This window comes from Schistocerca serialis, chromosome 1 (assembly GCF_023864345.2).
Source record: "Schistocerca serialis cubense isolate TAMUIC-IGC-003099 chromosome 1, iqSchSeri2.2, whole genome shotgun sequence".
Classification (NCBI taxonomy): Eukaryota; Metazoa; Arthropoda; class Insecta; order Orthoptera; family Acrididae; genus Schistocerca; species Schistocerca serialis.
The window spans coordinates 567,923,878-567,949,087 of NC_064638.1; the positions used below are offsets into that span (position 1 = coordinate 567,923,878).

Consider the following 25,210-nt stretch of genomic DNA (forward strand, 5'->3'; position numbering starts at 1 on the left):
TCATCAGGCCCCTAGAACTTAGAACTACTTAAACCTAACTATCCTAAGGACATCACACACATCCATGCCCGAGGCAGGATTTGAACCTGCGTCCGTAGCAGCAGCGCGTTTCCGGACTGAAGCGCCTAGAGCCGCTCGGTCACAGCGGCAGGTGATGGTTTGTTGTTTTTGCGTGTAAGGTACGAAGTAAATTATCACTTTATTTGTTTAATAACACAATGAGAGGCATCCTGGCCACTCAGATGGGTCCGTGGAACCTCTGTACAAGTAAAACACAGTAACACTAGGTGGAATTCTTGGAGGCAGTTCCCTAGGAGAGATGTTAGGTGGAGGAATCAAATGGAGCTGGCAGCCGGCTGTGTACGGCGGGCGGGGTTGTGTAATGGCCCACGCAACTTTATGTTTATGGCAAGGTTGTGGCTGGACTGTGCTGAGGTGCTGAAGTTGACAAAATCCCGTGAAGCGTCAGTTCTGCAGAGGACAGGTGCGGTATAGTCCTTAATCTTCTCGTGGTTGTACCTTTCTTCCAAGAAGGCGTGTAACTGTCGTACTGTGGCCGATCGCGGCGCTTCCAGTGCCCAACGCAGTCAGCAGTTAACAGAACAAAATTCCACCCAACTTTTTTTATGAAACATAGGAAATTACGAGCGAGAATGTTATTGGCTATCTACATCTGACTCATGACATGTCCTGGTGACTTCCCAGGACTCATCACGCGAACCGCTACCTACGGCTGCACCTAACGAAAACCTCCCGACATCCTAAGTGACTTTTACCATTAGAGTATTTTATCCGGCAGTGTACAATTCGAAGCACTGTTTTGTCCTCAGGGCTTCAGTTAGCTCACTTAGATCGTTATGATGTCAAGAATACACGTATATTTTGCTAGTGATGTTAATTTTCGTGTTTAATTTCGATCTGTAACAAACATGTTTCACTGAGAAAAATTGTACTACGCATTTTCCACTCAACTGTTATACGAATAAACCGTACCATATTTCGAAATAAGTGACTGGGAGATAGAAAATCAACTATATCTCTCAACAGGGGAAAAGAGCGGCAGTCTACCGCATGTCGCTAGAGGAAAGAAATGTTTCAGATGATTTCAGAAATTCATACATCATCCCGGTTTTCAAGAAAGATCGTCAAATAGACGCATACAGTATATCACTGACGTCAGTCTATTGTAGAATTATGGAACACGTTTTATGCTCACTTACTATGCCATTTGTGCAAGCCGAAAATTACCTCTCTAGAAATCAACGTTGGTTCTGCAAACAATGATCTCGTGAATTCCAGGTAGCATTGTTTCTCTAAGAGATCAAATACTAACGGCCAGTTTCTTGATGCCGTGCTCCTTGACTTTCAGAAGGCGTTAGACACAGTTCCACACTGTCGCATAATAATCAAAATACGAGCGTACGGAGCATCAGATGGCTCTGGCTCTGAGCACTATGGGACTTAACATCTGTGGTCATCAGTCCCCCACAACTTAGAGCTACTAAAAACCCAACCAACCTAAGGACATCACACACATCCATGCCCGAGGCAGGACTCGAACCCGCGACCGTAGCGGTCACGCGGTTCCAGACTGAAGCGCCCAGAACCGGGAGCATCACATCAGTTTTCTTAATGGACTGAGGCGCACACAGTAAACACATCTTCGTATCTCTTCCTTAACGAAGAGAAACGTTCTGACGTAAAAGTAACTTTCGGCATATACCGAGGGAGTGTTATATGACCGTTACTATTTAGAATATGCAGGGAGTTTCAAAATTACACCGAGAAACTACGAGAGTATGTAGAAGGTGTCTTGAGGAACAAAATGAGGATTAGAACTCGTTTCCGGAAACGTTCACACAACGTCACTACAGAGCGGCGGTGTTATAGGTGCCAGCGCCTGTGTATGTGATTCCGTGATGACGTTACAGATTTTCAGGGACGATGGAGAAGGATAAATTCATCAATTTGAGGTAAGGGACCCTGTGCCGGAAACGACTGGGTCTAAAGTTATAAGTGAAAATCGTTGTGATACATATTGACCGTGGAATACATGTAATGGTACTTTTTTTGCTAAGACTGTAGGGTAGAAAACTTTCAGATGTAGCCGGCCGGAGTGGCCGTGCGGTTCTGGACGCTACAGTCTGGAACCGAGCGACCGCTACGGTCGCAGGTTCGAATCCTGCCTCGGGCATGGATGTGTGTGATGTCCTTAGGTTAGTTAGGTTTAATTAGTTCTAAGTTCTAGGCAACTGATGACCTCAGAAGTTAAGTCGCATAGTGCTCAGAGCCATTTTTTCAGATGTACTAGTATGGACCAAAACAAGAGAATTTCTATAAAATGGGCTTAAAAAATGCATACCTGAGATTTCTGTCTGATCACACTCTCGAAAATGGCTACGTATTCCGAAAAAAAATGGTGAATTATTTGTGACGCGAAGTAGTATAAATGTCACTGTCAGTTGTTTCACGCACAGTAATTCCGTCTTTAATTTCTTAAGCTTATGGAAGTCACAAAATCGGAGATACCCGTTCCTAATACAGCGCGTTCTTACATGTAAATCACAACAAATATTTCAGAAAAATGCTAAACTTTGACGACTAACGAAGTCTGAGAATGTGTAGCAAACACGAAGAGGACAAAAAAAAATCTTCGTATTAATCGGTATACGAACCTCCGCCCTTTGCCACGGTAGTTTTTACGTTTTGTTCGTTGTTGATCGATGTGTTTGGTCGTTGCGGACGTCACATGACATCCACTCAAGTTCGGTTTGTTGATCTTTCCACTCAGTTTTTTTTTTTTATTACAGAGGCCAACCAGCTCTCTGACCGAACACGCTGAGCTACTGTGCCGGCTTAGTTCGTCGCCTTACTAACTTCGCTATTATAATTCGCATGCTTTTGGCGCGTGGTTTATGTACACTCCTGGAAATTGAAATAAGAACACCGTGAATTCATTGTCCCAGGAAGGGGAAACTTTCTTGACACATTCCTGGGGTCAGATACATCACATGATCACACTGACAGAACCACAGGCACATAGACACAGGCAACAGAGCATGCACAATGTCGGCACTAGTACAGTGTATATCCACCTTTCGCAGCAATGCAGGCTGCTATTCTCCCATGGAGACGATCGTAGAGATGCTGGATGTAGTCCTGTGGAACGGCTTGCCATGCCATTTCCACCTGGCGCCTCAGTTGGACCAGCGTTCGTGCTGGACGTGCAGACCGCGTGAGACGACGCTTCATCCAGTCCCAAACATGCTCAAGGGGGGACAGATCCGGAGATCTTGCTGGCCAGGGTAGTTGACTTACACCTTCTAGAGCACGTTGGGTGGCACGGGATACATGCGGACGTGCATTGTCCTGTTGGAACAGCAAGTTCCCTTGCCGGTCTAGGAATGGAAGAACGATGGGTTCGATGACGGTTTGGATGTACCGTGCACTATTCAGTGTCCCCTCGACGATCACCAGTGGTGTACGGCCAGTGTAGGAGATCGCTCCCCACACCATGATGCCGGGTGTTGGCCCTGTGTGCCTCGGTCGTATGCAGTCCTGATTGTGGCGCTCACCTGCACGGCGCCAAACACGCATACGACCATCATTATCACCAAGGCAGAAGCGACTCTCATCGCTGAAGACGACACGTCTCCATTCGTCCCTCCATTCACGCCTGTCGCGACACCACTGGTGGCGGGCTGCACGATGTTGGGGCGTGCGCGGAAGACGGCCTAACGGTGTGCGGGACCGTAGCCCAGCTTCATGGAGACGGTTGCGAATGGTCCTCGCCGATACCCCAGGAGCAACAGTGTCCCTAATTTGCTGGGTAGTGGCGGTGCGGTCCCCTACAGCACTGCGTAGGATCCTACGGTCTTGGCGTGCATCCGTGTGTCGCTGCGGTCCGGTCCCAGGTCGACGGGCAGGTGCACCTTCCGCCGACCACTGGCGACAACATCGATGTACTGTGGAGACCTCACGCCCCACGTGTTGAGCAATTCGGCGGTACGTCCACCCGGCCTCCCGCATGCCCACTATATGCCCTCGCTCAAAGTCCGTCAACTGCACGTACGGTTCACGTCCACGCTGTCGCGGCATGCTACCAGTGTTAAAGACTGCGATGGAGCTCCGTATGCCACGGCAAACCGGCTGACACTGACGGCGGCGGTGCACAAATGCTGCGCAGCTAGCGCCATTCGACGGCCAACAGCGCGGTTCCTGGTGTGTCCGCTGTGCCGTGCGTGTGATCATTGCTTGTACAGCCCTCTCGCAGTGTCGGGAGCAAGTATGGTGGGTCTGACACACCGGTGTCAATGTGTTCTTTTTTCCATTTCCAGGAGTGTAATTCCAGTCGAGAGAGACGCAGGCTGACTTCGTTGCCGAATGATGCGGGCCTAAGTTGTATATGCATGAAATTTTGGTAGGTTTCCTCTATCAGAATTAACAAAATTTCTTTCCATTGTTAGTTAAGTTTTAAACGCGTTTTGATAATTAATAAGTAAACAATTTGGAGAAAAGAGTACACGAAGTCACTAGTAATTTCAGCTAACGCTCATGTAATGCGTAAGCAGAGCCGATGTCTTGATATTTAATGATCTTTAAACTCTTAATTGCATAAAAACAACGGGTATTTTGAGAGAATATTGCCTGAAAATTTTTTTTTGATGTTGTAATCATTCACATTAACTACCTTACCTAACCATATTTCTAACAAAGGAAAATAGTCTATTGTGAACTCACTTTCCAACCAGACGCGCTCTATCACGATTCTTTCGTAACAATCACTAAATTCAAAGCTAAAACCGCTCAGTATGTTTAAGTAACAAATTATAGATGTAAATAAACCACAGCTAGCCGAACGACAGGGCTATACCGAAATCCAAAACCTTTCGTTACAGTTGTCGAAAAATCGGCGGGAGGACCGTTCGGTAACAGGTCTCAGAAGCTTACTGAATAGGAAATTCGGATAAAGAACCGGAAATGACGTCACTACCGAGAATAACCTACTGCACGGATCGGTATGAACGATATAGAATAGGGCGCCTGTTGTGGTGTTGTGAAATTGTGAACCACTGAGGGCCCAATTCAATACATAATGGTTTGTATGTTGTGAAAAATTCCTCTCTTACTTATGAAGAAAAGTGTCCTATAGCAACAAATGCAGCCAATAGTAAGTAAAAAAATGATGAAATTACACATATAAAAAAATTATTTTGTTATGTTTTTGAAGTTCCACTGCTATGAATGTGAATACTGAATCCTTCTTGGTCATGCTGACAAAGTTTAATGAATTTATTTGTAAAAGTATAGACAGTGGAAATAAAAATCTCCTGAGGTGTCTCTCCTGCTCCAGGTCGGCCCGTTTGACGTCCTACCCTCCTTAACTTCAAGACACGGCAGAATAATAGGACCCTGCTGCGGAGGAAGATAGAGAAGGTGGAATAGTACTAAAAGTTCAAAAGCTGGTGGCACTTACGTACATTAGAATTTGTTTATAGCTGGCCGAATGGATGACATCCGGAGGCCGAAATGAAAGGAAGGAAAAAAAAACCTGGCTAAGTGCGAGGACTCGCATTCTGAGGGTTCAATACAAAATTACGTATGTAGATAGGCAGTTCATCTACAGATTTTCATGAGTAACTTTGTGAGTTCGAAGTTGTTGTTGTGGTCTTCAGTCCTGAGAGAGACTGGTTTGATGCAGCTCTCCATGCTACTCCATCCTGTGCAAGCTTCTTCATCTCCCAGTACCTACTGCAGCCTACATCCTTCTGAATCTGCTTAGTGTATTCATCTCTTGGTCTCCCTCGACGATTTTTACCCTCCACGCTGCCCTCCAGTACTAAATTGGTGATCCCTTGATGACTCAGAACATGTCCTACCATCCGATCCCTTCTTCTCGTCAAGTTGTGCCACAAACTCCTCTTCTCCCCAATTCTATTCAATGCCTCCTCATTAGTTATGTGATCTAGCCATCTAATCTTCAGCATTCTTCTGTAGCACCACATTTCGAAAGCTTCTGTTCTCTTCCTGTCTAAACTATTTATCGTCCATGTTTCACGTCCATACGTGGCTACACTCTATACAAATACTTTCAGAAACAACTTCCTGACACTTAAATCTATACTCGATGTTAACAAATTTCTCTTCTTCAGAAACGCTTTCCTTGCCGTTGCAAATCTACACTTTATATGTCTACTTCGACAATCATCAGTTATTTTGCTCCCCAAATAGCAAAACTCCTTTACTACTTCAAGTGTCTCATTTCCTAATCTAATTCCCTCAGCATCACCCGCCTTAATTCGACAACATTCCATTATCCTTGTTTTGCTTTTGTTGATGTTCATCTTATATCCTTTCAAGACACTATCCATTCCGTTCAACTGCTCTTCCAAGTCCTTTGCTATCTCTGACAGAATTATAATGTCATCGGGGAACCTCAAAGTTTTTATTTCTTCTCCATGGATTTTAATACCTAATCCGAACTTTTCTTTTGTTTCCTTTACTGCTCGCTCAATATACAGATTGAATAACATCGAGAAGAGGCTACAACCCTGTCTCACTCTCTTCCCAACCACTGCTTCCCTTTCATGCCCCTCGACTCTTATAATTGCCATCTGGTTTCTGTACAAATTGTAAATAGCCTTTCACTCCCTGTATTTTACCCCTGCCACCTTCAGAATTTGAAAGAGAGTATTCCAGTCAACATTGTCAAAAGCTTTCTCTAAGTCTACAAATGCTAGAAACGTAGGTTTGCCTTTTCTTAATCTATCTTCTAAAATAAGTCGTAGGGTCAGCATTGCCTCACGTGTCCCCATATTTCTACGGAATCCAAACTGATCTTCCCCAAGGTCGGCTTCTACCTGTTTTTCCATTCGTCTGTAAAGAATTCGCGTTAGTATTTTGCAGCCGTGACTTATTAAACTGATAGTTCGGTAATTTTCACATCTGTCAACGCCTGCTTTCTTTGGGAATTGAATTATTATATTCTTCTTGAAGTCTGAGGGTATTTCGCCTGTCTCATACATCTTGCTCACCAGATGGTCGAGTTTTGTCAGGACTGGCTCTCCCAAGGCTGTCAGTAGTTCTAATGGAATGTTGTCTACTCCCGGGGCCTTGTTTCGACTCAGGTCTTTCAGTGCCCTGTCAAACTCTTCACGCAGAATCGTATCTCCCATTTCATCTTCATCTACATCCTCTTCCATTTCCATAATATTGTCCTCAAGTACATCGCCCTTGTATAGGCCCTTTATATACTCCTTCCACCTTTCTGCTTTCCCTTCTTTGCATAGAACTGGGTTTCCATCTGAGCTCTTGATATTCGTGCAAGTGGTTCTCTTTTCTGCAACGGTCTCTTTAATTTTCCTGTAGGCAGTATCTATCTTACCCCTAGTGATATACGTCTCTACATCATCACATTTGTCCTCTAGCCATCTCTGCTTAGCTATTTTGTACTTCCTGTCGATCTCATTTTTGAGACGTTCGTATTCCTTTTTGCCTGCTTCACTTACTGCATTTTTGTATTTTCTCCTTTCATCAATTAAATTCAGTATCTCTTCTGTTACCCAAAGATTTCTACAAGCCCTCGTCTTTTTACCTACTTGATCCTCTGCTGCCTTCACTACTTCATCCCTCAAAGCTACCCATTCTTCTTCTACTGTATTTATTTCCCCCATTCCTGTCAATTGTTCCCTTATGCTCTCCCTGAAACTCTGTACAACCTCTGGTTCTTTCAGTTTATCCAGGTCCCATCTCCTTAAATTCCCACATTTTTGCAGTTTCTTCAGTTTTAATCTACAGTTCATAACCAATAGATTGTGGTCAGAGTCCACATCTGCCCCTGGAAATGTCTTACAATTTGAAATCTAGTTCCTAAATCTCTGTCTTACCATTATGTAATCAATCTGATACCTTTTAGTATCTCCAGGGTTCCTCCATGTATACAACCTTCTTTCATGATTCTTGAACCAAGTGTTAGCTATGATTAAGTTATGCTCTGTGCAACATTCTACCAGGCGGATTCCTGTTTCATTTCTTACCCCCAATCCATATTCACCTACTATGTTTCCTTCTCTTCCTTTTCCTACTGTCGAATTCCAGTCACCCATGATTATTAAATTTTCGTCTCCCTTCACAACCTGAATAATTTCTTGTATCTCATCATACATTTCATCAATTTCTTCATCATCTGCAGAGCTAGTTGGCATATAAACTTGTACTACTGTAGTAGGCGTGGGCTTCGTGTCTATCTTGGCCACAATAATGCGTTCACTATGCTGTTTGTAGTAGCTTACCCGCACTCCTATTTTTTTATTCATTATTAAACCTACTCCTGCATTACCCCTATTTGATTTTGTATTTATAGCCCTGTATTCACCTAACCAAAAGTCCTTTTCCTCCTGCCACCGAACTTCACTAATTCCCTCTATATCTAACTTTAACCTATCCATTTCCCTTTTTAAATTTTCTAACCTACCTGCCCGATTAAGGGATCTGACATTCCACGCTCCGATCCGTAGAATGCCAGTTTTCTTTTTCCTGATAACGACGTCCTCTTGAGTAGTCCCCGCCCGCAGATCCGAATAGGGGACTATTTTACCTTCGAAATATTTTACCCAAGAGGACGCCATCATCATTTAACCATACAGTCAAGTTGCATGCCCTTAGGAATAATTACAACTGTAGTTTCCCCCTTGCTTTCATCCGTTCGCAGTACCATCCCAGCGAGTCCGTTTTGGTTAGTGTTACAAGGCCAGATCAGTCAATCATCCTGACTGTTGCCCCTGCAACTACTGAAAAGGCTGCTGCCCCTCTTCAGGAACCACACGTTTGTCTGACCTCTCAACAGATAACCCTCCTTTGTGGCTGCACCTACGGTACGGCTATCTGTATCGTTGAGACACGCAAGCATCCCCACCAACGGCATGGTCCATGGTTCGTGTGTGTGTGTGTGTCTGGGGGGGGGGGGGGGTGTTCGAAGTACTTCGAAGTACTTGACATAAAAGGTCGTATCTTTTGACTGCGTCGACTTAGCAGCTTAAATCATTTACACTGCCGAAGGTCTGTTACCTTAGTATTTGACATAAACTTGCTACCTCTACCCGTTCCTCAGAAAATGAAGTTTTAACGGACGGGCAGACAGACGGACAACAAAGTTAGCGTATAAGGGTTCCGTTTTGCCGATTGGGGTATACGACCCGAAAAAACGGCACTGGTGAAAAGGTGTAGCCGCTGTTTCATACAAACTTTGTACAAAAATGGTTTCGGACCTTGAAATATTAAGGTCATGAAGTCTTACTGAGTTGCTTTCGTAGAGCTACACTCTATCGGATTCATTATGGCGAACTCGTGTACTTTATTGCCAGACCTGATGGTGCTCTTGTACATGTTTTGTTGGAAAGTTGCCGGCGCCCGTAGATAAGCACCACGTGCTTTGCTTAGGAAGCTTGCGGTTTGGACACAGGTTGCACAAGTTTTTGTCCATCCGTTCCGGTGTCTGAAACAGCAGCCGACGAACTTTAATGTGGTTCGATGTACGTCACGCGAGAACTAGGAATGTGACGAAACTGGACTGAAGTAACGGAAAATATTGTCATTGCTAAGATACCAGTAACGAACTCGCATGTATGAAACAGCTTCAAACGTCTGATTACCTTACAAAAGGATTTGCGTTTTAAATGTTTGACGTTACCCATGTAAGTTTAGAAAAGGATTGAAAGTATGCTTAAAGTTTGTTGAAATTCGCTAAGTGCTCACATTATAGAACACTGGTTGAATATAGTATGGTTAATATGCGCTCCATTTTAAGTAAAAGCAAATTTTTCACGCATCTCAATGTTCATGACGTCATATGTCCGGAACTGTGTGCGTATAGTGATATAATTTTGTAGGTACATTCAGTGATATATGTGGATACTGCCTACAAACTATGTTGCGAATAGAGTAGTTAGTTAAGAGAAAATAAATTAAAATGTCATGTCTGATGCTTAAGTTTTGCTGCATGGACAACGAAAATGTACGCGATAAAGTTTTCCCTTTCGTCATCTTGAGGGGAGTGTCAGCGAGAAAACGTTTCATAAAGTTTGAAGTTATGTATAAAGCCGCTAAGTGGTCTCATTCTCAAAAGTGGGTGAATAGAGTCCTGGTATTTGCTCGCCGTTAGTTACCCTGCCTCAAGACAAAAACAGTTTCTAGCTGTAATATTTGGCGAATTGTGTTAAACTTTTCGTAATGAGTAGATTATGACAGCATTTTAAATTCGGTGAATAATTACACTAAATAATGAAAATTGAAATTTTTCTTGATCCTGGTAGACTTTAGAGAAGCAACCTGCAGCTGGACGTTGTTCCGGGGTAGTCGTTCCGTAATATACGCGGGACTGTGGACTCAAATAAATAGAAAATGATTAAAATGGTTTGATTGAGTAAATATTGGTGGCCGCAGCTGTTGGTTTATTTTTCTTTAATTCTTGTTAGATTGAGTTCAATGTTGAACTCTTCGTGTTACGAAAAAAAAAAACATTTTTCAGTTGTATATCGGTCAAGGTTGTTGTATGCAACAGATCATTTTACTACTCGACCGGCAGACACTACTGGGCTAACGGCCATCATCGCCGGCAATGTTTGCAAATCCAGCAGTAAAATACGAGTAAAATGTTACGTACAGAAGCCTCGACTAATATTTAGTTAATAATGACGTTCTACCACTGTGGTGCTCCGCGCGCATAAGAGTTTTTTCTTTGAAGTGTACACTGCCGGTCATCAAATTCAAGCACCGTGAAGGCGGCACGCAACAAGTCAAACTGGCATGAAGCGTACTATGTGCTTGAATATGCAAATGATTAGCACTTCAGCGGACCTGTACAAATTGAGTAGGAGGAATATCACTTATATTCTGTATATAAGGAAGGTTTACGGAGCGGGTTTCTCTTTCAGAAACCGCATTTGAATTTAGGTTATTTGTGAGAAGATCATGTTAACTCCCGTATAAGAAGGTGAAATGTATACCAGCCCGTGTCGAAATTATATAACGACGGGGTCGTGGCCTGTCGAAACTGTGGTTCATGGCTTTCAATATTGCCGCAGGCGTTGGTCGGGAACCCATGACTGTCATGCGAATATGGAATCGTTGGGTCCTGGAGGCCTGTACTCAACGCCTAGAAGGCTCTCAGTTGCCCCACACGACTAGCGCTCGAGAGGAGAGACATCTTGTTCTGTCGGATGTGCAGTATCGTCCAGTCACAGTACATACTTTTTCCTCGAGTCAGAAAATACGCTTGTTGCAGCAAGACAACTATCGTATGGTAGTGAGACAACGTCTACGGTACTGTGGACTGTCAACATGGTGAACATTCTTGTGACTTCCCATGACGCGGCAGCTGAGAGAAGCGTGCCCACACTGATGTGCTCAATTACAACACTGGACACGGCAGTACGATCACTTTGTTGCTTCAGCCGAATCCTGGTCCTGTGTACAGCATCACGTTGGATGTATCCGTGTGCTGAGGCTCAAAGGACGACAAACGTTGCTACATTGCCTTCATCATCGTTATTAGTCCTTAGCACCTCGCATGGAGATATGAGGGCCGTTGGGTACACAACACCATCACCTCTGGTTCGCACAGCCGCCGATTTTGACAGCAGTTGTTAAGTTTCTGATTTGTTATGACCAGTCGCTGTGCTCTACTACCGAGGTCTTCGTAACATCGACTTTCAACACAACGCAAGACTGCATGTTGCCAGTGATGTCCTGAGATAACCGCGATAGACAGCTGTTCGACTGATATGCTGCTACCCTCTAGACTCCTCACCCACTGATATTACCTGGTCACTGGCTGCCGATAGATTGACAAGTCACCATTTGGCAGGCACACGTGGACTTTCAGTTCAGAATAGTCTAAATGAGCCACGATTACTGAGTGGCCAATTGATACAAGCTCACAATGGCCGTGCTGTGGCTACACTACAGTCACTAGAAAACACAAGTTCGTAGACACTTGGTGACAGCTCTGATAGTTTTGTCTCGTGGGCACAGCTGACAGGAGACGCCAAGTCTCTTCACTTGACACGGGGTGTACCACGTCCGGTAGGCACCACAGCGACGTTACTCCTGCAGGAACTTCTTGGAAGTGGGAAGTTGCTATGAAGTCTTCGAATGAAGCACTAGTGTAACAATTGAATTCACGACTTCCAGAGACTTATGCCTCTATATGACATTTTCGTTTACTCCGAGAGATGCATATGGGGTCTGAAGATGGCATAGTGAAATGCTGAAACTGGTAGCCTTCAAAATAAAATAAAATAACAGCTTAAGTTACATGGCTGTTGGTGAATTTCATTGACATTGAAAGCTAAACTAGCCAATGCCCCCTGTCCATGATGGACCAACAGAGACCATTAGCGAAGGTCAATCTGATATGCCATTGTGAGTTGGGTGCTGCTGCTGTTACCGTTTCGTTCTTCACAGTTATTTTTGCTATGTGGTGGAGATTAACATCTTTACAAAGTTCAGTTGAAGTCATTTTCTTAAGCCAGATAAGAGGTACTTTCAAATTATTTCATATGAGACAGTAGTTGTAAGCATACTCTTTCTTATCTAATTGGTAAATGTGTCGTCCAACGTTCATTTAAGGATTAGGTTGTGCCTAAATAGAAATAAGGAATGGTCTCTAATAGCCGTTAGTAAGAGGTTGCACAATTTTGGGTACGCGAATCTTGCGTCAGTTTATACAAACAGGTGTTCTGAGTTTTATTCCAAACGTCGCCTTGAAAGACAAAGGACGATGGGCCGTTGTTGGGTACCGCAACAGTGGAAGTGGCTGTACATGGTGTCAAAAAATGTGGGATCTATGCTTGCGGACCCCCTTGCTTTTTCAGCCATGGATTTTCCTACTCAGCTATCAGCAGCAAATGCCGATGAAGCATCAGAAGCTACAGCAAGGGCATCGTCGACGGTAGTAACTGGAATGGAAGAAACAGTGTCTCCTGCTTTTGAAGTCAGCTCACCTTCTCTGCTTCCACTCTCAAATCCAACACCAAGAGCATGTACCACAGCAGTGTTGATGTCATCTCCCTTTAAAAAGGCTTTGGAGCAGTCCTTTGCAAACGGAAAAAGGAAGCAAGTAGCAAGACTACCTTCACGAAACCTACTCCAGGAGCTTCGATTGGTGCACCTTATAGACCTTCGAAATTTGGGGCTACTAAAAGGAAGTTTTTTGTATGGAAGAACCAGAGACTCAAGAAGCAGCAAGATCATAGTGAGGGAGAAATTGATTGTAGCTTTGATGACACCACGTAGAAAGATTCATCATCTGAATATGAAGAGGATGAAGAGTGCATTTGCAGCGACCAACTAAGGTCACCTGATACTTCTAAAGTGACCTGGACTAAGTAAATCAGTTGCTTTCTGTGGTGTTAAATGTTCAGGTATCGACGAAGATACTCAGAAAGAATTTGAATATGACCTCTGTATCTGAAAATTTTTCGTGCTTTGGCTGAAACGGGTGCAGAGTAACCGACAACTATGCAACACACTTTACGTTTGAAACAAAGTTTTGGTGCGAATGAACACTATGTTACTAATTCATTACATTTTAGTCTTTGTTTACAACTTGTAATTGGTAATCCCCAAAACCCGAGATTAGGAACCATATCTTCCGGAGGAATAATTATGTCTTTCAATTCTTTATCCTGCTATTACCGAATGAGAAAATATTGGGGAATATTTTTTTGCGAGGTTAGTGTTTAAATATTCGCTAGTAGGGCCTAAAAGTACACCACATTTCCCATTATTTAAAGACTGCTAATTCACCTGTTATATTAAATTTAAAAACCACACTCGATAATAGAGCATTTCGCCTATTTATACCATATCCAACATTAATAACTTGACAATTACCGAGGAAAATACAGAAAAACATTTCCACAAAGACGTTCTGTGTACAAAATACAAACTTTCACAGCACAGGAGCAACTTTGCAAGAGAATTCAAAACTTCCCAGCAGGTTCAATTCAACATGTCGTTCATAGAGAACCAAATTGTCAGACATAAAATTACCTTTGTGACTAATCGAAGGAAGAGTTCGCAATATATACAAATTATTGGTGGGGAACTCGGAAGCTCCGCGAGGCGTTTCACGTGGAGAAGTCGCAGCAACGCTAGAAAATTGTAGCGAAATACAAGTAGATACATTATACCTCGCGAAATGACGACGATGGCGAAATCAGAGAAATCAGAATTCATCCTGAGTCACACTAGTGTTTCAAACATTAATGTCCCTCTGCGTGGAAGATGCCGCCAACTGGGGTTGCGTCGTCCCGTCGCGGTAAAGAAAGTATACAAGCGAAGTTGAGAGGAATGTGAAACCATTCTAGCGACGATACGGGCCACAAATGGGGCCTGTGACATAACAGACTTTGAGAAAGGGCATATTGTTATGGTCCGGCGCCTGGGAACGAATATCTGAGAAACGGTGAGGCTGTTAATTTGTTCGTATGCTACAGACACGAGAGTCCACGGGATGTCGTTGAAGGACGGTAAAAGCGAGAGTAGGCGCAAGGTGTTGGGTGTCCGCGACTCACCATAGAGCGTGGACTTTGGAGGCTCGCCCGCTCTGTAAAGTATGAGGGTCATTCGGTATGTAATGCAACACTTTTTTTCGGAAAGCAGGTTGGTTTTATTCGGAATTCCAATACACCACAGTATTCCTCATTCATTTGTCTACAAACCCATTTTTTCAACATAAACTTCGCTCAATGTGACGGCCTTACGCCATATTACTTGGAGGGCCTGTATGGCCGCGGTCGACGTCTTGCTGATCAATAAATTTCCCATCATCCATTACCGTGGAGGCAACCTTCATTGGCCAAACTGACATAAGTTGGAAGGTGCGAGATGCGCACTGTAGGGCGGATGAGGAAAAACAGTTCATTGAAGTTCTGTGAGCTCCTCTCGGTTGCCCAGACTTGTATGTTGTGATGGAGAAGAAGTAGTTCGTTTACATTTTTGTGGCGACGAACCTGATGACGTCATGTCTTCAACTTCCTGAAGTTAGCACAATCCTCTTAGAGGTGATTGCCGGCCGGGGTGGCCGAGCGGTTCTAGGCGCTACAGTCTGGCGCCGCGCGACCGCTACGGTCGCAGGTTCGAATCCTGCCTCGGGTATGGATGTGTGTGATGTCCTTAGGTTAGTTAGGTTTAAGTAGTTCTAAGTTCTAGGGGACTGATGACCTTAGAAGTTAAGTCCCATAGTGCTCATAGCCATTTTTTTAGAGGTGATTGTTACACCATGAGGTAAGACATCAAGCAGATTAGCCCCTTAGAGTCCCAGAAGATCGCTGTCATAAATTTACCGGCTGACGGGGCGGCTTTGAACCTTTTCTTCGGATTGGGGGGGGGGGGGGGGGCACTCCATGGATTGCCGTTATGTTTCCGGTTCGAAGTGATGAAACCGTGTTTCATCACCAGTGACGGTATTCGACAAGAAATTGTCACGATCAGCCTCGTAACCCGCGAGCAATTCAGCGCATTTGATCCTTCGTTGCTCTTTATGGTCTTCAGTTAGGTGGCGAGACACTCAGCGGACACACACCTTTGAGAACCCCCAACTAGTGGGCGAATGTGTCACCACTACCGACAGAGACGTCCAGTTGAGCTGCGAGGTGTTTAAATGTGATCTGTCCATCACCCCGAGTGAGACCGTCCATACGTTCCAACATTGCAGGGGCCACAGCTGTGTGCGGCCGGCCGACACGCGAGTTGATCGGACAGGTTTGAGCCAACTTCTTCTAATTATGACAGATGCCTGTCCCAACGTACCGTGTTTTTCTTCACTGCCAGGTCTCCGTAGACAGTCTGGAAGCGCCCGTAAGTCAATGACCGCTCTGTGCTTGGAACGCACCTCCGTTCGAGACGCCATTTTGAAGACTACGTTTAGCGCCGCCAACCAGAACATCATCATACTATAGGGACTGAAGCGGAAGCATTTCATAATGTCCCACAACAAATTTTGCATTTTTTTAACAGAATCTGGCCGAGAAAAAAAATGTTGCATTACTTACTGAACGCCCCTTGTAGAATAGGCAGGAATCTGTGACGGATCTGACGACGGAGTGCTGGTGCAGGCACAGATGTTTGGAGCACACCGTTCAGCGCACGTTGCTGGTCTTGGGGCAGAGAACGTCGTTGACCCAACAAGATCGTCAGTTACGATTGCAAAGGGCGCGGGATCATAGAGATCCGGCTGCGGATGAATGGGACCGTATCGGCTTGTCGGATGAGTCATTTCTCGTTACACTAGGTCAATCATCTTATGCGGATACGCCATCATCGATGCTAACGGCAGCCCAAAACATGTGCCACGGGCATAGGTCGTTGGTGCAGTATGGCGAACGGCTGATCTTCAGTGAAACATAGGGCAATAATCTAACGCACAAATACTAGTGAGGACTGCGTGAAAATTACTGTGGATCATCTGCATCCTTCACGAAAACGTTTTTGGGAGACCACTACAAGTACAAAATTTGTTGACTTAATTACATTATTTAATGAGCCATCATGTTTCGAGGTCTATATCTCAGCTTCAGGATCCAATGACAATACAAAAACCTTAAACAAAGGCCCAAATAGATATTAACAACGAGCCTCGTATGTACTTTGGTCATCCTGCCAAGAAAGAGAAGGAAAACCTAATATAAGGAATGACCACGGCACATTCCAAGATTGTACAGAACTTTAATATCTGTCTACTTGTGTTAAATGTTTTTATATAACGTTGTTGCCTGAACGAAACATGTTGTTTCATTTAATAATTTAAGTAAATCTACAAAGTTTATCACTGAAAAAGTTTTTATGTTTTTGAAACAGTCACGGTCAGTATGGCTTTACAAAAAATTTGCACGGATTTATGCTTGATGTATTCCCCGACGGCGATGGCATCTTCGCACAGGATAGCCGTCTGCATCAGAAGGCCAGAATCGAGCTACAGTCGTTTTTGGGAGCATGATAGTGAACTCACGTTGATATCTTGTCCGCCAAATTCTCCTGGTGTGAACCCTATGAAAGACATGTGGGACGTGGGCGGGCGACAGTTGCCCGCTCACAAACCGCCGACCCTTAACGTACCTGAATGCGTAACGCTTGTTTAGACATCTGCTGCCACGTACCTGCGCAAACCTACGAAGTATTTTCCGAATGCATGCCATGCAGAATCACAGTTGTATTGCGTTCCAGATTCCCGAGATTGGACAACACACTACTAAGCGAGTGTGTTGGCTCAACAGTGTATTATCAAACTGAAGTTTTAATGAACAAATATTTAATAATAACTTTTAATAAAAATTACATATTTTTATTTTTAATTTATAACTGCATGAACATGCAGTTATTCGTAATAAACTAAAACTTGGTAAAAGAATTACAGAATACCTATTGTTAAATGAAAAATTTTGAATATCACTAATGCAGTTTTTAATAATGTGCTTGTATATATTCATAGCCTCTAGAAATAAATAAGTATTTTCTTTTTTCTTTGATGTTTCACATTTTTGTACCAAATTTTAATGCATTATGAACACTCACATTTTCATTTGATCATGAAATTCGAAATAAATAAATAAATGTTATTTATATTTAAAATATTATGAGTTAGTGCTTGTTGGTTAATGTTCCATTTCTATAATAAATAGAGAATTAAAATAAAAGCAAATAAAATTTGCGTCTAGCGAGATTCGAATTGGTAACCTCGCTATTACAAGACTTTAAAGTTACACACATAACTATTGGCGTTTCACTTTTAAAAAATCCCGGATCAATTTTAAGAATATTGGTGTGTACGTATGAATGAAATAGAAGAGGGCAGAGCAGTTCGAAAGGTCCCGTTGTCAGGTAAGACTGTCCCGCTGTTCCTTGAACAGCGGCCGTTCCCTTCGGATGCTGGCGTAGTTCTCTCCCGTGTAATGCACGGCCAGCTACGGGGGAACAAGCGGCCCACTAAACGGAACCGTCAGGAAAGTGGGGGGGGGGGGGGGGGCGGATGTCATAAACATTGCCAGCAGCTGGTAACTGCTGAGATAAGCGGGGACTCGCTGGTCGTAAGGCAGCCGTTCAGATTCGCCAAGGCTGCATAGTCGGTGGTTGGCGGGGGGGGAGGGGGGGGGGGGGGCTCGTTAACAACTGCACCCCGTCCGTGACGTCACCACAGCAGTTAGCCAGCCTTATCGGAAGCGGACCGACGGCGCAGTGTCAACACGGCGGCTGCATGTCACTCGGCTTCCTACAGCGCACAGTAAGTGAGAAACATTTCCTTGCACGTAATATACAGGGGGTTGGGAAAAAATATTGAAAAAACAGCGTGAAACACATGGTTGAAGATAACTGCATATGTTCGCCAAGCCTATATGTGATGCCGTCGTCTCTGACCACGACCGGCACTAATACGTTGCAAGTTTCAGTCGTATTCGTAACATTGTCTATGTATTTTTGGGTACATTATGTCGGAGCTAGGTGGGTGCATTGGTGGTGCTCATATGATGGGTGCCTCCATAACAAAGGGAGCGTTGGAGTTTAAGGTCAGTACTGAAGATTCATACCCAATACACAGAAAGCAGAAATACATCGTCCGCTAAATAAAAAGGCAGACGAAACTGTGTGTTAAGTGGTCGTGAAAGACGGTCAATGAAGAGGATTTTGACGAAAAGTAAGAGGACTGCAGCTGCAAAAGTAACTGCAGAAATGAATGTCGCACTCACGAATCCTTCCAGCATCAAAACACGAAGGCCGCTTCACACGCAGGGAATTGCAGGGCGAGCTGGAATTGCAGAACCACTCATGAGTGATGTAAGTGCCCATAACACCATGGTGCTGAAGCCATAGAACCTGTACTGTAGAGCAATGCAAAAAAGTCATTTTGTCGGATGTGTCTTGCTGCAATCTCTTTCCAGCCTAAGGCCGAGTTTACATCCCAAGAGTGAAACATGTCAGCAGTTAGGTGATGATATGGGCAGCCGTGTCGTGGTATTCCATGTGCCCCGTAGTTATTCTGGGTGGTCGCAGCACTGTGGAAGATTATGTGACCAATTTGGCTGATCGGGTGCATCCCATGGTGCAATGTTTGTTCCCCAGTGATGATGATGTGTCCCAAGGCGACACAGCTCGCTCCGTCCAGGTCTGGTTTTGTCAACGTGAGGACGAACTGTCGCTTCATCAGATTCACCAGATCTCATTATTATTGAGCCTTTGTGATCTGCTTTTCTGCTTTGGAGAGAAGGGTGCGTGATCGCTATATACCTCCTTCATAGTTACCTGAACTTAACACTATTTTGCGGGAAGAATGGTATAAAATTCCCTTTCAAACCATACAGGATCCGTATTTATCCATTCCATGACGACTGGAAGCTGTTTTTTGTGCCAACGGTTTTCTCTTACACTAATTAGGCATCTTAAATGTGTTGTGTTTGTGCTATTTCCATATTTCTGTCCACCCCCATCTATCTTCTGAACTAAATAAATAAATATATATGACACGCGAGGAAGGTGCCGAAATAAATCAAAACTGATTATGGAACAATAAGAAAGATTACAAAATACAAGTATCTAGGTGAATTAATTCAACGAAACGCTTTGGATAAAGAAAATGGCAAAGAAAAGTGCAAGGAAAATGGAAGTGGCATTTCCTCTAACAAAAAATTTGCATAACAAGAAATCTTTATCCTTAAATGTAAAAATCTAGCACTACAGCAGTCATCAGACGACAGTGCTTTTACTCTCCAGAACAGTTTTCGTTAAATACAGCCAAACAATTAGGCGAAACTGAAATAGGAAAGGAAAATAGGTAAATCTTGGGACCAAAATATGGTAGTTGTAAATGAACATTAATAAGTAATAAATGAAAGATCAGAGCGAATATTACATAAAATGAGGAAGAAAAGAGTTTTGTTCTATAAACACCTGAAAAGGCAATATGAGAAAAGCATAGTGAAAAGGATTTTTAACTTTTTAGACAGAAACCTTAAAAGATCAACGACGTGGATGAAAGAAGTTGAAGCAAATCTGAGGAAAACGAAAATAACGCTGGAAGAAATAGGAAAAAGAGGAAAGTTGAGAAGAAAAGTAGGTTCAAATGGTTCAAATGGCTCTAAGCACTATGGGATTTAACATCTGTGGTCATCAGTCCCCTAGAACTTAGAAATACTTAAACCTAACTAACCTAAGGACATCACACACATCCATGCCCGAGGCAGGATTCGAACCTGCGACCGTAGCGGTCACGCGGTTCCAGACTGAAGCGCCTAGAACCGCACGGCCACATCGGCCGGCAGGAAAAGTAGAAATAGGGGGAAACAAAGAATGCAGGTGCGGCGGGAACGGAAGAAAGAACAGAAAAAATGAAAAATTAGTGAAAATCAAGGAGAAACTAAAGACGACATATGTTATATCGTAACTTATAACTAAGTTATAACGTAAGTTTTAACTAAGGGGAACCAATACAAACACAGAGAAACCTAACACATATGGTATTTAATACGTGACACGACAACAATGTAAATCATTTTACATTGAACAGACAAGCAGAAACTTTGATACTAGATGCAAAGAACACAAGAGCATTAAAAAGTAACCGTTGTCATTCTCAATTTGTTGAACACCTTATGGACAACAAACGCAGCCCAGACACACATTAACACCGACCCGAAAATTCTGAAGTCAGCAACAGCCCCCCCCCCCCCCACACACACACACAAAAACTAATAATTGAAGAAAGCTATCAAATACAAATAGCCGAAGGAAACTAAATACTAGTCAAATACACACCTCTCTGCAACGGCTCTAGGTTTTTTGCCCTGAAAGAACTATCACAAAACACACAGACAAACACAATCTTCCACACAGAATTAATTAATGTTACTCCTAACCACAACATTCCCAGTCGTAAGAGTTCGAGGTAAATAGCTTTTCTACATTAAATTCTATGTATTTGCAGATGACAGACAGTGAAAGGAAAACAACTGTAATGTTAAACTAAAAAACTAGGAAAATCACAGCATGTGGTGAAGACCATTTTTCGTGTTTTCAAATAGAAGACGATAAAAGCCCACGGATGATGCTAAAACTTTAGTGAAACATGTCTGGGTATACAAGAAAAGAAAAACTTGTTTTGCTTCCAGAAACAAATTTATAAGTTATGCCACGTGGTCCTCAGCAGGCCGAACCAATAAAGAAAAGTGATAGCAGAAGCTTGTGCACATTGTCTCAGTTGCAATATCGGAAGCTGGCGTTACCCCACAGCAAAATGTGAAGAGACTACACTTAAGACTGTATCCTTTGCTCTTTTGGCAGGTGCAGAAGGCAGTTATACTGAATACGTGCTTGATGCCGAGAAAAAAAGCTGTTTATGGAGAAAAGTGAGTTAAAAATTATAAACTTCTACACCCTATTATTTTTAGACACATTCACAGGATATGATTACATCCTTTGGCGATTTCTGCTATATTTTGGCCTTCTTTAGCAGCCATATGTCACAAGTGGCATGTGGCGAGCAAAGCATCTGCGACATGCATCACCGTACTCAAAGTAATGTATACGTGCTGAAGGTAGCCAATGTATGGCCGAAATTGGCAATAATTGTAATCGTATTTTGTGATTGTGTCTAAAATTAAATGGAACATTGCAGAACAGTTCGTTGAGTTCTCCCAGGACATGGTCAACATACACGTACTGATAACTTATTGTTTAAGCCATTATCATTTTCAGTCCCATGCCAAAATGAATTGTTATTATTGTTATTATTGTGGAAAAGAAAAGTCAACTGCAGTATGAATAACATATATAAGAAAAGAACTAAAAAGGAACAATATCAAAGAATCTGAAATAACAGACAGTGATTATATTAAGAATAAAGTAGTTACTTCAGAATGCATTCAAGGAAGAGAAAATTAAAAATCAGCAACAACATGGACGAAAGAAAGGAAAACCTGGGGAGAAGATGGAGTATTGGGAAAACGGGGAAAAAAATAAAGACAGAGGTGAAATTGAAGTTGTTGGGTGATCTTAGTTGGTCAACACGAAAATAAAACTGACCTTATCTCTTTCTCATTAGAAGGCTAAATCCGCAGAAAATTCAGAACCAGAGGAATCATAGTTGTAAATAGGCGTGATTATAATTATTAACCATAGAAAGTTGTTGTTTGTGTATATGTAAACTTGTGAAAGTATTAGACCATTCCCGAAATGCCAAGTGAATGAAATAAAAAATGTGAACGGTGCACTGTGTATTGAAAATGAATAAAATAATCCTTAATATCTACGTGCTGAGCGAGATGTTGCATTTGTTTGATATATATGACTCTTATTCGTGTCAGATCCCAGCCATCTACTTTACGAAATCAGTCTGGCTACTGGACTTGTAGCTCACAACTGTAGAGTGACTTACTAGCCTCGACACATGAAGTACGAGGAGTGATTTGACTCTGTGAGTAATCAGTCGCACACTCAGGTTCGTCAGTGCAAAGGAAGGAGAAACACAGATGAGAAATTAACGCCCCCTCGACGACACGGTCATCAGAGACGAATCACAAGCTCGTTTTCATTGGAACCATCCCGGAATTTGTCTTTGCGTTTTAAGGAAATCAAGGAAAACCTGTATTTGGGTGGCCAGACAGAATTTGAGCCACCATGCTCCCAAGTGCAATCAGGGAAAAAGTCGCTTCGGCAGCTCATCTGTGCTACTCAGACATCTACGACAGCACCTACGTCTCCATCTATACAGCCGGCCGCTGGTGGCCGAGCGGTTCTAGGCGCTTCAGCCTAGGTTCGAATCCTGCCTCGGGCATGGATGTGTGTGATGTCCTTACGTTAGTTAGGTTTAAGTAGTTCTAAGTTCTAGGGGACTGATAACCTGAGATGTTAAGTCCCATAGTGCTCAGAGCCATTTGAACCATTTTTTACATTTATACTCCTCAAGCTACTTTCCTCTTGATGCATGGTGGGGCTACCTCGTGTATCACTGCCACCGCCCTCTCCCGTTCCTTGCGAAGGGGCATGGACAAATGTTGGCAGGTCTTTCTTTGAGCTGGAATATATCTGACTGTAGGTTCATGGTCTTCTCGTGAGATGACGGCCTGGATAGACGGGTGAGATAATGCGCTGCGTCTGGGATACCAGGAGGTGAGTCCATCCCAGATCGAATCCGCCTCACGAATTAACGATGAGAGCTGATGAGTTAGTCAGCCTGGATGTGGATTTTGAGCGGTTTTCCACATCCAGCTAGGTGAATATCGAGCTGGTCTTCACTTTCCGCCTCCTATCCACCATAACGAAACATTTAGGAAAACGTTCCCGTACTTTAACGTGAGGTTACTCTAGACGCAGACAGATGGAGTACAAAACATCCGTCTCGTGGGGAGTGGTGGTGTCACGAAGGGCATCCAGCCATAATCTACTACTAACATTGCCAAAACCTATATAACGATGTCGACACTATAAGAAACGGGAAAGGCGAAAAGAAGAAGAAGGAACACTGGAGTTTGTAGAAATAGGAATATAATGAAACAAAGAGTTGCAACACGACCTTTCCATTCAGCCAGCCACGGCCTCTGGCCTAATTTCGATACCTTAGGTACGTTATCAGTGCCAGTTATAGCTGAGATTCTACGAACTGATAAGGGAACTAATGAGGGTGGTATCACGTTACACGTCCAGTGTCAGGTTGCGCATCTGGGCAACATACATGCAAGGCCAATATCAGTCACATGGTCCTATCCATACGCCTTAAGCAAATGGATTACTTATAATCAAGACCATGACATAACTCGATACTGCTCACAAGGTATAAAATTGGCGGAAAATCCGTTTTATCTTCCTCTTTCTGTCAGCCTATGAGAGCACAATAAAACGGCGGGAAGCTCCCGCTTCCATCCTTATCGTCTTTTGTAACTAGTTTAACTGTGTACAGCTCTTCATATTAGGTCTGAGCATCTTGGGGGAGAAGTTCAGGTTTGTTATAAACAATAATTCTATAGCAATGATATAACAAATTAACTTTATGGTTCGTTATTAACAATTTCTTTTTCGCAACACAATTTTACGACAATTTTTTGTTCTTTATTCATATTTTGTTCTTTTATTTACGAAATTATTTGTTGGTTTTTTACAAAGCTTTCTTTACTTATACAGAGCATTCGGAAATTCCCGCTATAAACTTCTAGGACTTGCGAGAGGAGAGTGAATGCATAATATTTTGAATAGGAACCCACGTCCGGAAACATCATACAAGGACGCTACAGCGTGTCAAAGTTATAGGCACCGGTGCCTGTAAATGTATTCAGTCATGGCATTATAAATTTTCTAGGTTGCAGAGAAGAATAAATGTATCAACCTCAGGCAGGGCTCTCTGTACCAGAAACGAACGAGTCGAAAGTTATAAGCGAAAACCAGTCTGATACCTCTGACAGTCAAATATAGGTACTGGTACTCTTGTTGAGAAGATTGTAGGGTAGGCAACTTTCAGCGGTGGTAGTATGGAACAAAACAAGACAAAAATGTGTAGTAAACATGGCTCCAAAATGCACACATTAAGAGCTGTGAGCACTTGTCCAACAGAGGAGATGTTATATGCGATTGCAGGCTTTCTCGGCGTATTTCAACTACGAAGTCTTCACGGGTTATCAGCCGAGTGGCGTCGTTTTCTAGTCGGACGTTTCAATGGGTTGCGTATCCACCATCTTCAGGCGAAGATGAACAAGTCTCATAGTTCCAGTTTCATCATGCCAAATAACTTTGGCGTCGTCTCTAGGAGGCACATTATAGCAAATCCCCAACAGTTGGTCTTATTCCTTTCCTCGGTCCAGCTGCATAAAAATCGACGGAATCACGATCAGAACACCCAGGAGAGTATGCAGGATCATCACCATCAGATAATTCGCCAAACCTACTGCCCTCACTCTCACTGAATTCGCTTTCCTCGTCCAGCCAACCTGCAATGTTTCAGTGTTGGTCACAGTCACAAACTCACAAGAAAACAACCACAGAATTTCACAGAAACACGACTTCAAACACACATAACCAGTAGTACCATTGCCGCGCGACTTATCGCCAGTGTAGCAGAGGTCGTAAATACAAGAAAACAGTTGACTGCAGGGCAAACTAAAAGAGTCCACTGCCACACTATCTGTGAACGAATTTCGGAACCAAAAGTACACAGTCTTTCCAGGAGGTCAGT

General features: G+C 43.2%; 1 protein-coding gene across 1 annotated transcript in view; it reads left to right on the forward strand.

Moving 5' to 3' along the window:
• LOC126416200 (uncharacterized) overlaps window positions 1-21,399 on the forward strand; it is a 117,394-nt gene extending 95,995 nt beyond the window's left edge. The window contains exon 3 of the mRNA XM_050083827.1: window positions 21,331-21,399. Coding sequence (XP_049939784.1) covers window positions 21,331-21,399 — 69 coding nt within the window. The remainder of the gene's footprint in view (window positions 1-21,330) is intronic.
• Window positions 21,400-25,210: the final 3,811 nt, after the last annotated feature.